At 44.2% G+C, this 20,607-nt stretch overlaps 1 protein-coding gene across 2 annotated transcripts in view; it reads left to right on the forward strand.

The window, feature by feature from the left end:
* trak1b (trafficking protein, kinesin binding 1b) overlaps window positions 1–20,607 on the forward strand; it is a 38,702-nt gene that overhangs the window by 7,988 nt on the left and 10,107 nt on the right. Inside the window, exons 2-13 of one of the 2 annotated variants that reach the window (XM_020505243.2) lie at window positions 2,337–2,627; window positions 2,809–3,003; window positions 15,437–15,630; window positions 15,931–16,034; window positions 17,095–17,276; window positions 17,646–17,776; window positions 17,879–17,953; window positions 18,055–18,192; window positions 18,315–18,391; window positions 18,539–18,787; window positions 19,005–19,279; window positions 20,411–20,529. In XM_020505243.2, the coding sequence (XP_020360832.1) occupies window positions 15,463–15,630; window positions 15,931–16,034; window positions 17,095–17,276; window positions 17,646–17,776; window positions 17,879–17,953; window positions 18,055–18,192; window positions 18,315–18,391; window positions 18,539–18,787; window positions 19,005–19,279; window positions 20,411–20,529 (1,518 nt within the window). In that variant the 5' untranslated portion in view covers window positions 2,337–2,627; window positions 2,809–3,003; window positions 15,437–15,462. Of the gene's footprint in view, window positions 1–2,336; window positions 2,628–2,808; window positions 3,004–11,348; window positions 11,541–15,436; window positions 15,631–15,930; window positions 16,035–17,094; window positions 17,277–17,645; window positions 17,777–17,878; window positions 17,954–18,054; window positions 18,193–18,314; window positions 18,392–18,538; window positions 18,788–19,004; window positions 19,280–20,410; window positions 20,530–20,607 lie in introns of those variants that run through there. The other variant, XM_031793287.1, reaches the window with a different exon arrangement.

Genomic DNA, 20,607 nt, shown 5'->3' on the forward strand with positions numbered 1-20,607 from the left:
GCAAGTAAAACTAAATGCATGCTATTCAATCGATCACTGCCCGCACCTGCCTGCCCATCCAGCATCACTACTCTGGACGGCTCTGACTTAGAATACGTGGACAACTACAAATACCTAGGTGTCTGGTTAGACTGTAAACTCTCCTTCCAGACTCAAATCAAGCATCTCCAATCCAAAATTACATCTAGAATCGGCTTCCTATATCGCAACAAAGCTTCCTTCACTCATGCTGCCAAACATACCCTCGTAAAACTGACCATCCTACCGATCCTCGACTTCGGCGATGTCATCTATAAAATAGCCTCCAACACTCTACTCAACAAATTGGATGCAGTCTATCACAGTGCCATCCGTTTTGTCACCAAAGCCCCATACACTACCCACCACTGCGACCTGTACGCTCTCGTTGGTTGGCCCTCGCTTCATACTCGTCGCCCAACCCACTGGCTACAGGTTATCTACAAGTCTCTGCTAGGTAAAGCCCCGCCTTGTCTCAGCTCACTGGTCACCATAGCAGCACCCACTCGAAGCACGCGCTCCAGCAGGTATATCTCACTGGTCACCCCCAAAGCCAATTCCTAATTTGGTCGCCTTTCCTTCCAGTTCTCTGCTGCCAATGACTGGAACGAAATGCAAATATCACTGAAGCTGGAGACTCATATCTCCCTCACTAGCTTTAAGCACCAGCTGTCAGAACAGCTCACAGATCACTGCACCTGTACATAGCCCATCTGTAAACAGCCCATCTATCTACCTCATCCCCATACTGTATTTATTTATTTATCTTGCTCCTTTGCACCCCAGTTTCTCTTCTTGCACATTCATCTTCTGCACATCTACCATTCCAGTGTTTAATTGCTATATTATAATTACTTCGCCACCATGGCCTATTTATTGCCTAAACCCCCTTATCTTACCTCATTTGCTCACATCGTATATAGACTTTTGTGTTTTCTTTTTTTCTACTGTATTATTGACTGTATGTTTTGTTTATTCCATGTGTAACTCTGTGTTGTTATATGTGTCGAATTGTTATGCTTTATCTTGGCCAGGTCACAGTTTCAAATGAGAACTTGTTCTCAACTTGCCTACCTGGTTAAATAAAGGTGATATAAATACAAATAATAACCACATTACAGAGCCTTGTATAGTAAAAACATTACAGAGACTTTATGGTGACGACCCCTCTGCCAGCTGCTGCATTAATTACATTAGAACATATTTCACCTAGAGGAAATAGGAACCAGGGGTTAATCGAGGAAATGTAACATCTTTGGAATGACATTGTTTGAAATGTACTGAGTGATTGACTTCTGAATTGATTGATTGTTAGTTAGTTGAATGATATGACTTGAGGGATGTGATGTAGTTTTTAATGAGAATGTTAGATGCTGCGAGGTGTGTGAGTGTGTGTGTGTGTGTAACTGTGTGTGGTGTGTGTGGTGTGACTGCAGCCAGCTGTTCAGATGAAACCTCTGCTCACCTCTCTACTCTCTCCATCTGCAGTCTAAAATAGAGTGGTAGGCAGACATGGATATTCTAGTACATCAGCAAAGTACTGTACTAACCTGGTCCTAGATCTGTTTGTGCTGTCTTGCCATCTCCTCACGTATGAAAGTACAAATAGAAGTAAATAGGGGGCCTCCCGGGTGGCGCAGTGGTCTAAGGCACTGCATCGCACTCTGGGTTCGAGCCCAGGCAATTGGCCTAGCGTCGTCCGGGTTAGGGAGGGTTTGGCTGGTAGGGATATCCTTGTCTCATCGCGCACTAGCGACTCCTGTGGCGGGCCGGGCGCAGTGCACGCTGACCAGGTCGCTAGGTGCACGGTGTTTCCTCCGACGCATTGGTGTGGCTGGCTTCTGCGTTGGATGCTCGCTGTGTTAAGAAGCAGTGCAGCTTGGTTGAGTTGTGTTTCGGGGGACGCATGGCTTTCGACCTTCGTCTCTCCCGAGCCCACCATAGCTACTAACAATTGGATACCACGAAATTGGGGAGAAAAAGGGGGTAAAAATTTAAAAAAAAATATATATATATATTTAAAAACATTTTTTTGAAGTAAATAGTATCCAGAGTAGAAGCAGTGTCACTGCAGTAGTTAGTAGTTGTGAGTTGCTATGTGCCCATGCTCTGTCCATTGCATGTTTGGTTGGCAGGAGGCCAAGTGCACTGTCAGAATGTTCTAGTGGTCTACTGATTTCTAAAGTGTCTTCTGTCTGTCTCTTTCCCCAACATTTATCTAATCTCTCTTCTTCACCCTTTCACTTTCTCTTTCCAACCCCCCTTCTCTCTCTCTCTCTCTCTCTCTCTCTCTCTCTCTCTCTCTCACTCTCTCTCAGCCCCCTCTCGCTCTTCCCCTCTCTCTTTCTCAGGTTTAGACCTCTGCACCTCTCCTTCCTCCGCAGGTACCTGGTAACCCAGATAGAACTCCAGGTCTGTAGGCACATGGCCCTCCATTCTCTCCCCCAGTGAGAGGTGAGCCACGCTGGCCTCCCCAGCCCCCGCCCTGCCCCCGGACCCAGAGCCAGAGCCAGAGCCCGGCCCGGCCAGCCGAGAGGAGGAGCAGTATGTGAGCCTGCCTGAGCCACCCACCCCACCACCACCATGCAGGGACGCTGAGACCCTCACTGGTAGGTGTGTGTGTGTGTGAGTACGTTTGTAAGTCTGTGTGAGTGCGTATGAATGTGTGTGTGCATCTACTAACAAGAGTGAGAAAATAATTATAGGATGTGATGTGTCTCCTGTTTCTGGCTGTGATACTTTTCTCATTCATAAATAAGTGCACAGATTTAACCCCCCCCCCCCCTCTAGATGTGTGTAACACTGCTGACCTACCGGAAGTTGAGATCATCAGTCTGTTGGAGGAGCAGCTGCCGGTGTATCGGTTACGTGCCGACACCGTCTTCGGTTACGACCATGACGACTGGCTACACACACCGCTACTGTCACCAGACGCACGCATCGACCTGACCACAGAACAGATCGAGGAGACGCTCAAATACTTCTGTAAGTGTTTGTGTGTGAGGGCGGTTATGTGTGCAGTATAGTGTAGGGCTTTTGCTGTTCTAATGCTTGGGGAGATGACAGACAGTTTCCACACAGGTTCTAGATCTTCTCTGTTACATAACCCAGCAAGTATATTAGATCTCTGTGTGTATAATGTATAATGTATAATGTATAGGCCGTGGCTCGGGTGGTTGATGTCCTGGAGGGCAGGTAGTTTGCTCCCGGGGATGGGTTGGGCAGACCGCACCACCCTTTGGAAAGCCCTGTGGTTGCGGGCGGTGCAGTTGCCATACCAGGCAGTGATACAGCCCGACAGGAGGCTCTCAATTGCGCATCTGCCACCTTGCCATGGTTAAATGCGGTGGTTCGCGCTTTCAGTTTTGCATAACAGATTTCACAACATATTAAGTGTGTTCCCTCAGGCCCCTACTCTACTACCACATATCCACAACCCAAAACCCATGTGTACGTGTGTGTATAGTGCGTATGCTATTGTGTGTTTGTATGCATATGTCTGTGCCGATGTTTGTGTTGCTTCACAGTCCCCGCTGTTCCATAAGGTGCATTTTTATCTGTTTAAAAAAAATCTAATTTAACTGCTTGCATGAGTTAGTTGATGTGTGTTAGCAGTTGATGTTATTGTTAACACAGACCCCAAGGCAAATCAGGGGGAGAAAAATAGGTTTATTCAAAGGGAACGGATCATAGCTGTTATTCTGAGAAGTAGATGTTCATTCTTCCCTGTCCTCAGTGATTCTCCACAGAACAAAGTGACAGGATGTAATTTATAGCCCCCAACCCTAGCCTGTTGTTGACCAATTAGAATTCCTTGCAGTAAAATTGGGCCAATGGCCAAATAACAAGTGTCCTGTTTCAGGCTCAATGTATAGACTATTCAGACCAATGAGATCCTGCCACATGTAGCTATGAGTCCAGGACTGAAGCCCCTACACAGATTCTAACCAGATGTTGAACTGGAAAACAACTATTTCCATTGATTGTTAATTCCCTATTGACCTCTAGTCCTCTGCGTTGTGGATTATCTTAAAATATTCTTACATGTGGAGTAGAGTTCTATGTAGTCATGGCTCTATGTAGTACTGTGTGCCTCCCATAGTCTGTTCTGGACTTGGGGACTGTGAAGAGACCTCTGGTGGCATGTCTTGTGGCATATGCATGGGTGTCCGATCTGTGTGCCAGTAGTTAAAACAGACAGCTTGGTCATTCAACATGTCAATACCTCTCACAAATGCAAGTAGTGATTTAGTCAATCTCTCCTCCACTTTGAGCCAGGAGAGATTGAGATGCATGTTATTAATGTTAGCTCTCTGTACATCGAAGGGCCTGCTGTGCTTCCTTTTTCTGAGCCAATTGCAATTTTCCTAAGTCCCTCTTTGTTCCACCTGACCACACGAATGAACAGTAGTCCATGTGCGACAAAACTATGGCCTGTAGGACCTGCCTTGTTGATAGTGCTCTTAAGAATGCAGAACAGCACTTTATTATGGACAGACTTCTTCCCATCCTAGCTACTGTTGTATCAATATGTTTTGACCATGACAGTTACAATCCAGGGTTACACCAAGCAGTTTAGTCACCTCAACTTGCTCAATTACCACATTATTCATTACAAGTTTTAGTTGGTTTAGGGTTTAGTGAACGATTTGTCCCAAATACAATGCTTTTAGTTTTTGAAATATTTACGACTAACTTATTCCTTGCCACCCATTCTGTAACTAACTGCAGCTCTTTGTTAAGTGTTGTAGTCATTTCAGTCGATGTGGTAGCTGACGTGTATAGTGTTGAGTCATCACCATATACATACTACACTGCCTTTAATCAAAGCCAGTGGAATGTCATTAGTAAAGATTGAAAAAGTAAGGGGCCAAGACAGCTGCCCTGGGGAATTCCTGATTCTATCTGGATTTCGTTGGAGAGGCTTCCATTAAAAAACACTGTTAGACAGGTAACTCGTCATCCACAGTATAGCAGGGGGTGTAAAGCCATAACACATACGTTTTCCAGCAACAGACTATGATCGATAATGTCAATCGCCGCACTGAAGTCTAACATAACAGCCCCAACAATTTGTTTAGCATCAATTTCTCTCAGCCAATCATCAGACATTTGTGTAAGTGCTGTGCTTGTTGAATGTCCTTCCCTATAAGCGTGCTGAAAGTCTGAAAGTCCACAACTGTACATTTGGCGAAGCATGACAACTCAGCGACACAATGTCTCAATGCAGCCTTATAAGGCTGGGTTGAGGGACCCAAATGATTATAATACAAGCATTTAAAGATGCAGATGGTCTCATGGAATTCTTATTCAGTTCAAGGCACTTGGTCAAATGTTTTATTTCTTCATGAAGAGTAATAATCCTTTCTTTACAAATGAAGGTATCCATCGAACCTTTCCCCGTGACAACTATGAACATGTCGCAGATTATACACTTGATAGCATGCCAGTCCCCAGCAGATTCAATGGCGTTTTCACTGTTGAACGCCAACAGTCCAAGGGAACAAACATTTCCCGGCGGCGCTGGGGACTTATATGCTCCCTCCATGGCTGTGGACGCCAGGCACCAGTGCCTCGCGTAACTGTGTTGTTGTCTGACTCTTGTTGAATGTGAAGAGCAAAAGAGAATTGCAGGGGGGAGGGTGATGGCTGGGTCGGTTGTCAGTGGCAGGTCGCAGGTTGTTTCTTGGTGCGCACCGGTCCGGCTGTGTGTTAGCGTTTGGTGTAGTCTCTCAGAGCTGTGTCGGGCGTGTCCCCAGTGTCTGTAGTCCTGGGGAATACAAAACATACGGTTACAGCATGTACTGGCCAACAACTGGAGTCGCACTCACACGCTGTTTGACTTTCCTTTAGTAGTTCTATAGAGAGCGTTGTATAAGTTGAGCTCTTGGCAGCCTGGCTCAGTTGTTGGTATCCAGGTACCAACAACCGCAAGATGGGCCGTGCGACGAACTTCCAGCGGTGGCAAGAGGAGGGCAACAGATGGATAATTCTTGATACACACAGGAAGCTGTTGAGTGTAAAAACCCGTCAGTGTTGAAGATGGGCAACTGGCTGGCCCTTTTGTAGACCGGCGGACCAATTAAATGTAAAAAATAAATAATATAATATATAATAATAGTAATAATATATTTATTTATTTATTTTGGAACTCAGTCAGGGTCTCAACTTACTGTTGAGAGTTACAATAATAGAATACACAAGGTGCAATTTCGAAATTTAGTTGTGCATCAGCAGTAACTTAATTAGCCTATGTCAGCTAACATTTTTTACATTGGCAAGTTTGTCTAGCGGCCAGCTATCTAAACATGGTCGTATTACTAACCGGGCTGGGGCCCACCGATCCTCAGTTATCATATAAAAACTGCAAAAATGTGCCTCCACCGTATGGGAAGATGTGTAGAGTTGCAGGAAATTAGCTTTTAAATGATTTATTTTTCTCTTCGCTGTCACGAGGGGGCCAGCTAAAATGTTTTGCTCACAAGGTGGGGATATGGTAGTGGGTACGCAGACCGAGGAGCCTCTGCAGCCCCTGATAAGTTCTGTTTATTGTTATTGCTCCACCCCCATCACAGTTTCCCATCCCTGGTGTATTGTGTATTCCTGAAGAGATATGAAATGGGTCTACACCAGGCCTGGGCAAATGCCCGCGACTGATTTAGTATGGCCCGCGGAATCTTGCTCAGATCACATAAAGAATTTGCGATTGTAAAGTTTAGAAAAACGTATTTGTTATTCAAATTAAAAGCCCAATGAATACTTGCCTTTGTGTAATGATTTAATTTAACTCCCACCGCTTGTGGGACATTTATTTTGAAAGCATGTATAAATAACAACAGCACGAGGAGACAGTGACTGACAGGCTGACAAACACATCACAGTTACAAATAGTAGTTAGCTAGAAATGGCAGTTTTCCATAGATTTCAAGTAAAAGGAAAGTAGACAATGAATGTAGGGTGTTCCAGCAAGAGTGGACATCTAAATATTGATTTATTGAGGTATCAGGGAAAGCTGTGTGTTTAGTGTGCAAAGAGAGCATCACTGTAACGGTTTTCCTCCTCTTCTGAGGAGTAGGAAAGATCGGACCAATGCGCAGCGTGGTAAGTGTCCATATTTTAATGAAATATACCCGAACACTGAATAGAAAAGAACAAGAGAAATAAATGAAAACCAAAACAGTTCTGTATGATAAAACACAGACACAGAAAACAACTACCCACATATCATAGTGGGAAAACAGGCTGCCTAAGTATGGTTCTCAATCAGAGACAACGATAAACAGCTGCCTCTACCAGGCCAAACACAGAAATACAAAAACATAGAACACATAGAATGCCCACCCCAACTCACGCCCTGACCAAACTAAAACAGAGACATAAAAAAGGAACTAAGGTCAGGACGTGACAATCGCTGTCTTGAAAGACTACAACTTGTCCCGACACTTTTTAAATTTTTTATTATTTTTATTTCACCTTTATTTAACCAGGTAGGCTAGTTGAGAACAAGTTCTCATTTGCAACTGCGACCTGGCCAAGATAAAGCATAGCAGTGTGAACAGACAACACAGAGTTACACATGGAGTAAACAATTAACAAGTCAATAACACAGTAGAAAGCATGCAGATTATTATAGGAATATGTCTTCAGAGCAGAGGGCAAGTGCATCGAAATAATTGCTTTCTCAGATGCAAAAGCAGCAAGGACTTTTCACAAAACTGCATTCAACAAACAACTGAATTGCGAGAGCTAGCTATGTACTGTTCCACAAAATTGCTAAATGTAGCAAGCCATTCGCTTGGGCGATTTCATTAAATCATTTTTAATTGACTCTACAGCAATACTTTGCCCCGACAAGAAAGAGCTGTTTGAAAATGTTTCCCTATCAAGACGAACATTGATACGGCGTGTTGAGGACATCGCAGAGAATATGGAACAACAGTTGAAAGACAAAGGATTTCACCTATTTCTCCTGGGCCCTGGATGAGAGCAGTGATGCACGTATCACGGAACAGTTGTTGATATTCTTGCGAGGCAAAACCCCAGACTTTGAAATTACAGAGGAGCGTGCAGTCAATGAAGAGCACAACCACAGTGAAATATTTATTGGAGGAGGTTCGGAAGTGTGTGGCAAAGCTGGGACAGTGTTTTGGGAAGTTTTCCAGTGTGACCACTGATGGCTGTCCAAATTTGACAGGAAAAAACGTTGACCTTTTGAAAGGATACAAGATCAAGTAGCTGAGGTGAACCCAGGTCAGAAAATTATTTCCTGCATTGCATTATTCATCAGTAGGTGCGCTGTAAATGTGTTCTGAAAATGAGCCATGTTGTGGATACAGTCACTAAAGTGGTAAACTTCATAAGAGCAACATCTTTAAACCACAGGCAGTTTGTTTCACTGTTGGAAGAGACAGTCGGGTCATGCAGATCTCCCATACCATTCAAACGTGAGATGGCTGAGTTTGGGGAAGGTGCAGATCTCCCATACCACACAAACGTGAGATGGCTGAGTTTGGGGAAGGTGCAGATCTCCCATACCACACAAACGTGAGATGTCTGAGTTTGGGGAAGGTGCAGATCTCCCCTACCACACAAACATGATATGGCTGAGTTTGGGGAAGGTGCGGATCTCCCCTACCACACAAACGTGAGATGGCTGAGTTTTGGGAAGGTGCAGATCTCCCATACCACAGAAATGTGAGATGGCTGAGTTTGGGGAAGGTGCGGATCTCCCCTACCACACAAACGTGAGATGGCTGAGTTTTGGGAAGGTGCAGATCTCCCATACCACAGAAATGTGAGATGGCTGAGTTTGGGGAAGGTGCGGATCTCCCCTACCACACAAACGTGAGATGGCTGAGTTTGGGGAAGGTGCAGATCTCCCATACCATACAAACGTGAGATGGCTGAGTTTGGGGAAGGTGCGGATCTCCCCTACCACACAAACATGAGATGGCTGAGTTTGGGGAAGGTGCAGATCTACCATACCACACAAACGTGAGATGGCTGAGTTTGGGGAAGGTGCAGATCTCCCCTACCACACAAACATGAGATGGCTGAGTTTGGAGAAGGTGCAGATCTCCCATACCACACAAACGTGAGATGGCTGAGTTTGGGGAAGGTACAGATCTCCCATACCACACAAATGTGAGATGGCTGAGTTTGGAGAAGGTGCTTAAAAGGGTGTGGGACCTGAAGTCGGAGATTGCTGAGTTTTTGCAAATGAAAAAAGAATAAAGAATGGTTGGCTGATTTTGCCTCCACCGTGGACATCATGGACCTCATGAATGAACTGAATTCCAAACAACAATGGAAGTGCCTTTTTGTACATCAGATGTACAGCCTTGTCAAAGCCTTCAAGAGAAAATTACTCCTACTGACCCACCAAATAGAAGCCAACAATCTCACCCACCTTCTGACACTACTAGTCTGTTCCCTCTCGGATGACCAGAGGGAGAAGTATACATCACTACTAGTCTGTTCCCTATCAGATGACCAGAGGGAGAAGTATACATCGCTACTAGTCTGTTCCCTATCAGATGACCAGAGGGAGAAGTATACATCACTACTAGTCTGTTCCCTCTCGGATGACCAGAGGGAGAAGTATACATCACTACTAGTCTGTTCCCTATCAGATGACCAGAGGGAGAAGTATACATCACTACTAGTCTGTTCCCTCTCGGATGACCAGAGGGAGAAGTATACATCACTACTAGTCTGTTCCCTCTCGGATGACCAGAGGGAGAAGTATACATCACTACTAGTCTGTTCCCTATCAGATGACCAGAGGGAGAAGTATACATCACTACTAGTCTGTTCCCTATCAGATGACCAGAGGGAGAAGTATACATCACTACTAGTCTGTTCCCTCTCGGATGACCAGAGGGAGAAGTATACATCACTACTAGTCTGTTCCCTCTCGGATGACCAGAGGGAGAAGTATACATCACTACTAGTCTGTTCCCTCTCGGATGACCAGAGGGAGAAGTATACATCACTACTAGTCTGTTCCCTCTCGGATGACCAGAGGGAGAAGTATACATCACTACTAGTCTGTTCCCCATCAGATGACCAGAGGGAGAAGTATACATCACTACTAGTCTGTTCCCTATCAGATGACCAGAGGGAGAAGTATACATCACTACTAGTCTGTTCCCTCTCGGATGACCAGAGGGAGAAGTATACATCACTACTAGTCTGTTCCCTATCAGATGACCAGAGGGAGAAGTATACATCACTGCTGCGTGCTTTGAACGGGGAGTTTTCCCGTCGTTTTGAAGATTTCAAATTGTTGGAAAATGACATGAATTATGTGATCTGAGCAAGATTAAGCGGGCCGTGCTGAATCAGTCGCTGGCCGCATACGGCCCCCGGGCCGGACTTTGCCCAGGCCTGGTGTAGGCACATGCATCTCTCGATGAACAAAACTTTCCAAAGATTTGTAGTCATGCTCAGAAGATGTTTGTACTGTTTGGGTCAACCTATGTATGTGAACAGACATTTTCAGTGATGAAATATAACAAGTCAAGACACAGATCATCTCTTACCGACTCTCACCTCTCAGCAGTCCTGTTCGTAGTGACGTCAGGATCTACCTGACTTCACTCCTCTAGTCAATGCCCATTAGAGACTTCACTCCTCACACTGATTGAGTAGTTTAAATGTAATGTTGAGTTCTCTCTTTCTTGTGCTTTTGTGCATAGCCGTTATTAACAGGAGTTCTGTCCATGGTGCTGAATGCACAGTGTGCTTTTCCCTCTGTGTAGTTCATTGCATGTTTAAAAATGAAAATACCTACCAAAAGGAGAACATGGATGTGGTTTATTTCTGTGCATGTTAAAAAAGTAAAATAAGTATCATATCTGGATGTGATTTACAGTAGATTTACAATATCTGTCAACACAGTCATACACATGATGTATGATCCTGTAATATGATTCTGGCCTGCTATGGCAAAAATATATCCTAATGTGGCCCTCCATGGGAAATAATTGCCCAGGCATGGTCTACACCACCAGGGGGAAGTCCAATCAATCGTTCTCAGCCTTGTTTTGGTCTTGTGGGATGAGGTGTGTGTGTGTGTGTGTTGATGGAAGCTTAACTGTGATTATATAGGTGGATGGATGCTCTTTGTCCTTGGACAGAGGGGGAATACGTGTGTGTGTGTGTGTGTGTGTGTGTGTGTGTGTGTGTGTGTGTGTGTGTGTTTGTGTTTACTCTATTGAGATGGCCTGTGGGCATGACAGTGGGTGTGACTGGGAATGGAGGAGGGTCTGTCCCTGATTTTACAATCTCTGATTGGTTCCCTCTGTCTTCCTCCCCTCCAATCAGGATGCTATCTCAGCTACAGCTCTCACTCAGCAGTACACTAGAGTGTGTGTGTGTGTGACTTTCTTACCTAAGTACTGTCACTGTGGAAAGGAGAAGAGGGAGGGAATGAGAGGAAAGAAGGATGAGGAGGATGGAGAGAATTACAGGGGATGGATGTGAGCTGGACGACTGGCGCTATGAGGAGGGAACTGAGGGTAACACTGGTGTGTGTTTGTGTGTGTGTGTGTGTGTGTGTGTGTGTGTGTGTGTGTGTGTGTGTGTGTGTGTGTGTGTGTGTGTGTGTGTGTGTGTGTGTGTGTGTGTCTGTGTCTGTGGGTGTCTTTGTTTTTCTGAGAGAGAGAGAAAGAGGGTGAGAGTTGTGTTAAGTGTAAACCTGTTTTTCAGTTTGTTGTAGAGAGATCGTAAGACCCTATCATTAAGGGATTTAGTTCTGTATTGTGTAGAGAGAATGGTGCTTCAGGCTCATATTTGAGATTTGTCTGTAATGTGTTTAAGTGTAGCTTGTTTCCCGCTCATAGTTGACTCTCATGTTGTGGCTCCAGAGAAGTAAAGGTTAGTATGTGTATAATAAAGCAATGAGGCCCAAGGGGGTGTGGTATATGGCCAATATACCACGGCTAAGGCCTATTCTTATGCATGACACAACGCTAAGTGCCTGGATACAGCCCTTAGCCGTGATATATTGGACATATACCACAAACCCCTGAGGTGTCTTATTGCTATTATAAACTGGTTACCAACATAATGAGAACAGTAAAAATAAATGTTTTGTCATACCCGTGGTATACGGTCTGATATACCACGGCTTTCAGCCAATCAGCATTCAGGGCTCGAACCACCCAGTTTATAATAATGTTTAATAATGTGTTATAATAGGTTTAAAGAGGAACTGATGGAGCTGTGTGATGTCGAGCTGGTTCAGTGTGACCTGTCTACCCTCAGGCTCACAAACACTCCCTTACATCATATGTCTCAGTTTCTCAGCGTCTCAATTCATGTTTGTTTTTGTTTTGGTACTTGGTTTAATGACAGAATGTCAGGTTTTAGGAAGTGTCTGTCTATTGGAGGTTGAGGAAGCTAAAGAAGCATTGTATTTTATGGATGCTCTAGCTCTCTTTAACTGTAATTTAGTTAGAAGTTTATTGTAAAGATGGTTGATTTAGAAGAGTCTATGTTATGTTTTAGTGAGTTTCTAGGTCATTACTAATTAAATTGATAATTATAGTTCTGATCAATATCAGCTTCAGGCCTATTGAGCACATCAGCCGTGTGCGGCATGGAAAATAGTCCCCTTGTCTGAACCCTCAGGGTGTTCCAGGAAAAGTATTCCCCAGTAGTGATGCACGGGTTGACTCATCATCTGGGGCAGGTTTAGGGTAATGAAATATTGTGTGGATGAAGGGCGGGTGGCTTGTGGGCGGTCTGAATAAAGAGAAAACAATACCTTAAATCCATAAAGGTATCATTGTTGTGCAATAATATATTTATAGGCTACACATTGAGTTTTTGTTCTTCTTGTTTTAGGCTATCTGGCATTAGTGCTGAAGCCTAAGCTTACATGCGCAAAATAGCCTACACGGCAATCGGAAAATATTTTTGGTAATGGGCAAAAAAAGTTACCGTCGATCCATGGAGGCAAAAAGGACAATGTGTCTGTGGTGTTGAGTTTAATTCAATACGAGAAAAGCTGCACAATGGAGAGTTGAAAATAAAGACAAGGGAGGGCCAGAAAAGTCATGTTTGAGGAAGATTTGGTGATTATGTTATGTGTGATGAGTGTGAGGCGCAATACAAATTTGACAGTCACAAGATGGGGTCTTCAAATAGGCCTATGTCACATCAAGGGAACTGTAGTCTACTGTTCAGATGGGTTAAATGGAAACTGAAATCTGGACACTGACTGTAGGTCTGTAACCTCTCACATAGCCTTAATATTAACTCCTGCAGAATTAAGCATTTCTTTCAGTAAAATTATACACCACCTATATGCAACATTTAGACTGGGAACATGAGTGGAGAAATCTGATTTCTTTCAGCATCTTAAGAGAATGTGAATGCAAATCTGTAGAGGGGCCTCTTTATCAACATCATAAAAGATGATATTATTTCAACCACATAAAATATACATCCAAACTGAAATCTTATCAGAAACATGTTGGGTCGTTTTCACAGCTTTCTATTTCCTTACAACTGGTCAAACTGATGTCATTTCGAGGTTTTGCACAGAGAATCTTTCAATTTTTTGTTTTGTTATTGAATTATTCTCCCAGGTCCCTAATCGTCTTTGCTCTGCGAAAGAAGCAGAGATGACAGAGAACATTTTACCCATGGCAGCTACATTAAAGCATTCATTCTATTGATTTCTGACATTATTCTGGTGAGCATTAGTGTTCTAGGGCAACATATAATGACAGAAGAGAAGCTGCATGTATCTAATTATAGACAAGTTGACTATCAAATAGTCTACCAAAATGTTGGAAATGATGAGCAGAAACGTACATGTACAGCCTTCAGAAAGTATTCATACCCCTTGACCTTTTCCATATTTGGTTGTGTTACAGCCCCAATACCCCATAATGACAAAGTGAAAACATGTTTGTAGAAATGTTTTCATATTTATTAAAAATGAAGTATTCACACTACTGAGTCAATACATGTTATAAGCACCATTGGCAGTGATTACAGCTGTGTGTGTTTCTGGGTGAGTCTCTAAGAGCTTTCCTCACCTGGATTGTGCAACATTTGCCCAATATTATTTTCTAAATTCTTCAAGCTCTGTCAAATTGGTTGTTGATCATTGATCACCATTTTCAGGTCTTGCCATAGATTTGCAAGTAGATTTAAGTCAAAACTGTTACTCGACCACTCAGGAACATTTACTGTCTACTTGGTAAGCAACTCCAGTGTAGATTAGGCGTTGTGTTTTAGGTTATTGTCCTGCTGAAAGGTGAATTAATATCCCATTGTCTGGTGGAAAGCAGAATGAACCAGGTTTTCACGGATGACGTTGCCTGTCCTTTTAAAGAATGGATTTCTATTGAATATTTAAAACATACAATCTACTTGCAATGAAGCCGCTCAACATCTACATCACATTAGACATTAGTCTAACAGACTCCCGAACCAGCGACCCACCAGCCACCGGCTCAACCTCCCAACCGCCAGGCCACCAGACCTCCAAGATCCCCACCACAGTTCCCCAATAGTAGTCCCTTCTTTGCGAGGCATTGGAAAACCTCCCTGGACTTGGTGGTTGAATCTGTGTTTGAAATTCACTGCTCGTCTGAGGGACCTTACAGATAATTATGTGTGGGGTACAGAGATGAAAAAAAATCATGTTAAACACTGTTATTGCACACAGAGTCCATGCAACTCATTATGTAACTTTTAAAGCAAATCTTTATTCCTAAACTTAATTAGGCACACCATAACAAAGGGGTTGAATACTTATTGACTGAAGACATTTCAGCTTTTCATTTTTTATACATTTGTAAACGTTTCTAAAAACATTATGCCACTAACATTATGTGGTATTGTGTGTAGATCTGTGACACAACATCTCAATGTAATCCATTTTAAATGCAGGCTGTAACACAACAAAAATAGGAAAATGTCAAGGGGTGTGAATATTTTCGGAAGGCACTATATCTACATTAGGCAAACAAAAATCCTGCACTCCTGTTAAAAAACAAATTCTTACGTGTCTGACTGTTCTGTTCTGCAGGTTAGTCTCGGGATCGGGCATCAGATTTTCACTTTATCACATATAGTCTCTGATAGTTGGGTGCTTGCGGATTGATTATTAGCAATTGCGGGCGGGTGCGGGTAAACAAACAGCTGACCCGTGCACCACTATTCCCCGGTTCTCACTAGATGGCCATGCTGTAAAGGATGAAATGGACAATATCATTCGAATTGATTAGCAAGTAAATTAGTGAAATTTAGGGTTTGGGTTAGGGGTATGGTTAAGGATATGTTGAGGTTATGGCTATTGGTTAAAATCAGAGATCAATGTGTTCTTACTCTTCTCTATAAACAGTGTGTGTCAAGTCAGTTGTGTGTGTATTCTAGCTCCTCTCTCCATCCACAGTGCTATGTGCAGACAGAGTGGGCCAGATGACGAAGACCTACAATGACATCGATGCTGTCACACGTCTGCTGGAGGAGAAAGAGAGGGACCTGGAGTTGGCTGCTCGGATCGGCCAATCACTGCTCAAGAAGAACAGAACGCTCACAGAGCAGAATGACTACCTGGAGGTACAAGTGGGACACATCACAGAGGAGGTGAGAGAGACATTGGGTCACAGAAGAGCACACAAGTGCATGTACGCACACATGCATTTACAATAACTGAGTTACAAGGGCACTAGTTCCTCATGCATAAACCCAGCTCTGTTTTTTTGCCAATGTTGCAAAGTTAGGTGTCATTGGTCAGGTTTTTAAAATACATTTTGGCTATATTTTTTCAGTAGTATAAACGTGACTTTTAAAGATCCACTGTTATAGGTATTTTGTTTTTGATATCAGTAAACAACACTGGGTGCTAGTGCTGCATCACCAGCTCAGTGATCTGTGTGTTCTCAGGTGGCCCAGCTGCATCATGAGTTGAACCTGAAGGATGAGTTGCTGCAGTTCTACACCAATGCATCAGAGGAGAGTGAAGAGGACACTACTACTGGCTCACCCACGTTAGTATTGTCTGTGTGTTTACTATTCCTGACTGTCTTTCTCTCTCTATCTCATCGCCAAAGCAAGTGAAAATGATAAACAAATGGGAAATAACCACAAAGAAGTGAACAGTAAATATTACACTCACACAAGTTCCAAAATAATAGACATGTCATATTATGTCTATATAGTGTTTTAGCGATATGCAATTAGTTAAAGTACAAAAGGGAAAATAAATAGATATGGTTTGTATTTACAATGGTGTTTGTTCTTCACTGGTTGCCCTTTTCTTGTGGCAACAGGTCACACATCTTGCTGCTGTGATGGCACACTGTGGTATTTCACCCAATAGATATTTCGAGTTTATCAAAATTGGATTTGTTTTTAATTCTTTGTGGGTCTGTTTAATCTGAGAAATATAGGTATGTCTCTAATATGGTCATACATTGGGCAGGTGGTTAGGAAGTGCAGCTCAGTTTCCACCTCATTTTGTGGGCAGTGAGCACATAGCCTGTCTTCTCTTGAGAGCCTTGTCTGCCTACGGCGGCCTTTCTCAATAGCAAGGCTATGCTCACTGAGTCTGTACATAGTCAAAGCTTTCCTTAATTTTGGGTCAGTCACAGTGGTCAGGTATTCTGCCGCTGTGTACTCTCTGTGTAGGGCCAAATAGCATTCTAGTTTGCTCTGTTTTTTTGTTAATTCTTTCCAATGTCTCTCTCTCTCTCTCTCCCCGCTCTCTCCCGCTCTCTCTCTCTCTCCCGCTCTCTCCCGCTCTCTCCCTCTCTCTCTCTCTCTCTCCCACTCTCTCTCTCTCTCCCCACTCTCTCTCTCATCTCTCTCTCTCTCTCTCTCTCTCTCTCTCTCTCTCTCTCTCTCTCTCTCTCCCGCTCTCTCTCTCTCTCCCCGCTCTCTCTCTCTCCCCCGCTCTCTCTCTCTCTCTCCCAGCCTCTCTCTCTCTCTCTCTCTCTCCCGCTCTCTCTCTCTCTCCCGCTCTCTCTCTCTCTCTCCCGCTCTCTCTCTCTCTCTCTCCCGCTCTCTCTCTCTCCTGCTCTCTCTCTCTCTCTCTCTCTCTCCATCTAGGAGTAAGCGAAGTAAGCTGCTGGGTGTGTCAGGATTTGGAGCTGACTCTATGCAGAGGAAACTCAGAGAGCTGGAGGAAGAGAACCTATCTCTCCGCTCAGAGGCCTGTAATCTGAAGACTGAGACTGAGACCTATGAGGAGAAGGAACAACAGCTGGTCAACGACTGTGTTAAAGAACTCAGTGAGTGGAGGAGTATTATACTCTTATACTCTTTCTTTCCTCATGACCCATACCTCCTGAGCTTGCCTCTCTTCCTCTCTCTCTCTCTCTTCCTCTTTAGCTCTTTCTCGCTCTCTCGCACTCTCTATGCTCTCCATCATTTTCTATCAATTAAAATATACTTCACTGGTATTGAATGCCACTTTTGGCATGAATTTAAAATAATGTTGCCAGAGCAGCTAATGAATCCCCCCTCTCCTCTCTCCTGTCTCCAGGACAGTCCAGTCTGTAGATAAACACCTAATGAATCCCCCCTCTCCCCTCTCCTGTCTCCAGGACAGTCCAGTCTGTAGATAAACACCTAATGAATCCCCCCTCTCCCCTCTCCAGGACAGTCCAGTCTGCAGATAAACACCATAGCGGAGGAGTTGGCTCGGAAGACAGAGGACGCCATGCGACAGCAGGAGGAGATCACACACCTGCTCTCTCAAATAGTTGACCTACAGAAGAAAGCCAAGTCGGTGAGACACGCATACCCATGCTTTACCCTCAGTAATACACTGCATGCAATGTGGTATATACTCAGTACAATACTCTTTGTGAGTGTGTGTGTGTTTCTTCAGTTCGCAGTGGAGAACGAGGAGCTCTCTCAGCACCTAGGGGCAGCTAAAGATGCCCAGAGACAACTCACAGTCGAGGTTAGACTCACACCCTACCCCTTTGCCAACCTACACCTCATGAATACTTTGCCAATGAGAAAAAGTAATCAAGCCTGCTCTCTTTTGTTCCTTCTCTCTAGCTAACAGATTTGGATGATAAATATTCAGAGTGTATAGAGATGCTCCATGAGGCTCAGGAAGAGCTGAAGTACTTGAGGAACAGAAACCATCCTGCTGGAACACCACGCAGATTCCATCCTCTGGGTCTCTACCCTATGGTATGTGTGTGGTAGGGGTTATCAGAACGTACACTCTCAAAAGAGCGATCTCCTTTTGAGAGTGTAGTTGTATATCATAGAGCTGATGGTGTGTGTGTCTATGGTGTGTGTGTGTACGGCAGGACTCCCTGGCAGCAGAGATAGAGGGGACGATGAGGAAGGAGATGAGTCTGGATGACCCTGAGTGCGAGGAACAGAAGTACACATGCTTCTATTAGTTTATAACACTCTTCTAATCTTTCTCAATACTGTATAGTAACATAAACTCACCTATACTCATAATATATACCCATAGCTACCATACTTGCCTACACTCATGTCTATTTCATGTTATGTTTGTGAACAGGGTGCACCACAAGCGTGTGTTTGAGACAGTGAAGAACATCAACCAGATGGTCCGGCAGCGTTCTCCAATCCCGTCCAACGTCAACATCCCGGGATCCAATCAGGCGTCGTCTCTTAGCTCCGCTCACTCTAGTGGCAGGACCACACCCATGACTGGTAGCATTAGCTGGGATGTCAGAGGTGACGGTGTCACCCTTGACAACCGACAACAGAGCATGCTCATGGAGTCAGCAGCAGACAATCAGGACAGGTAAGTCGTGCATACCTGAACCTGTGAACCACCCTGTCTTTGACACAGTATAGTTGTACAGTTTACCAGATCTCGCCTGAAGAAATGTTTAAAATCTAACGAACCATATTAAAATGAAATTAGAACAAGCTTTTCATATTCACCAGGTTCATTTTTTAAATAGTCTATTTATGTGCATCAGTCTAGTAATATTTATCTATTTCTGTTTGGGCTTTAGTGTGGACGCCCGTGCTAAGAAAGCAGCTGGTGTTGAGGACCTGAGGCTGGCGTTACGCCGCCTGTCCCTGCGCCGCCAGAACAACCTGAGCGAGAGACGCTTCTTTGAGGAGGAGAGAGGGAGGAGGAGAGGTGGAGGAGGAGTTGCGCAGGATGGGGGGGGGCAGGGGGGTGGGATGACACCCTCAGATAGCATCATGTCTCTGGGGTCATTACACCTGTGGGCCTCCCGACCATACCTCCCCGACAAACTACAGATCGTTAAACCCCTGGAAGGTGAGGGAGAGAAGGAGAGGCGGACGAGGAAAGAGGAGAAGAGAAAGGTGGGGATGAGGGGAGAGGAGAGAAGGATGGGGTGGAGGAGAGAGAGAGAAAGGGAAGAGAGGGAGGGGCTGGCCAAGCCGTGGGAGAGAGGTAGGGAATGGCAGCGAGATGTGGAAGGAGGGAGCGAGGTAGAGAGAGAAGGAGAGGGAGAGGGAGAGGGAAGGGATGGGGAAAAGAGTGGAGGAGAGAGGGAGAGAAGAAGTTGGAGCAAAAAGAGGGGGCTAGATAGAGAGAGGGAGCGAGGGAGGAGATGGGCTAGAGAGGTAGAACAGGGGAGAGAAACAGAAGAAGGAATAGAAAGAGGAGAGCGTCCTGTATCTTTAATGTTGTTTAACTCCTTCTGGTCTCTGATGCATCACCATCGTAAGTCAGGCCTCTCCACCTCACAACACTCCTACTATAGAGACCCTCAGCCTAGAGGTTGGCTGGGGATCAACTAAAATATAAGTTTAATCATGAGCAGTGTGGTGTTTTGTTGTGCTGCTGCTACCCTCTGCTGGTGAGGGGAGAAACATACAACATGATAACATTTTGATGTAACATTAAATATGTGAGATGTCTGAGTCTAACTCTTTATTTTCTCTTTAGTTCACTATTCCATCATTTTTGGTGTACTCCCCCCCCCCTCTCCTACTTTCTTTCTTGTTATAATACTTTAATTTCTTTCATCTCATTTACTCATTTTAATGAAATCCTTTGTTAATTTTTCATCTTCTGTTTAACTAAACTTTTACTCTGCATCTTCAATAAAAACCTGACCTCATTCTCTTCTTTTGCTCTCTTCATTCTTTCACTTCTGTTGCCTGTGTGTGTTTTTTCATTTTCTCTGCAATCTCAACTTTCTCTGCAGCCTCCCTAGCTTTGTGTTGGGCTTTACTGTTATGGCTTTAACCATTGTCTACAGTTGAGATGTTTTCATGCAATACAATAAAACACACCCACTTTCCTCACTTCTCTCAAATGTTTAACCATATATAGCAAATTGTGAAAATGTGTGTGTGTGTGTGTGTGTGTGTGCCTGTGCTTGTATGTAATATGTTTCTCTCACCCTTTGCATTTCTCTCTTGGTCCTGTCGTCTCCAGGCTCTGCGACCCTTCACCACTGGCAGCAGTTGGCTCAGCCCCACTTAGGAGTGATCCTGGATGCTAGACCTGGGGTTGTACCTAAAGGCTTCAGGCCTCTGGAACTAGAGCTGGAACAGGTAAGTGTGTGTGTGTGTGTTTCCCATGGGTGTGTGTGTATATGGAATAACCTGTGTGTTTGTGTGTATGTTTGGGTG

Source organism: Oncorhynchus kisutch, linkage group LG17 (genome assembly GCF_002021735.2).
Source record: "Oncorhynchus kisutch isolate 150728-3 linkage group LG17, Okis_V2, whole genome shotgun sequence".
Taxonomy (NCBI): domain Eukaryota; kingdom Metazoa; phylum Chordata; class Actinopteri; order Salmoniformes; family Salmonidae; genus Oncorhynchus; species Oncorhynchus kisutch.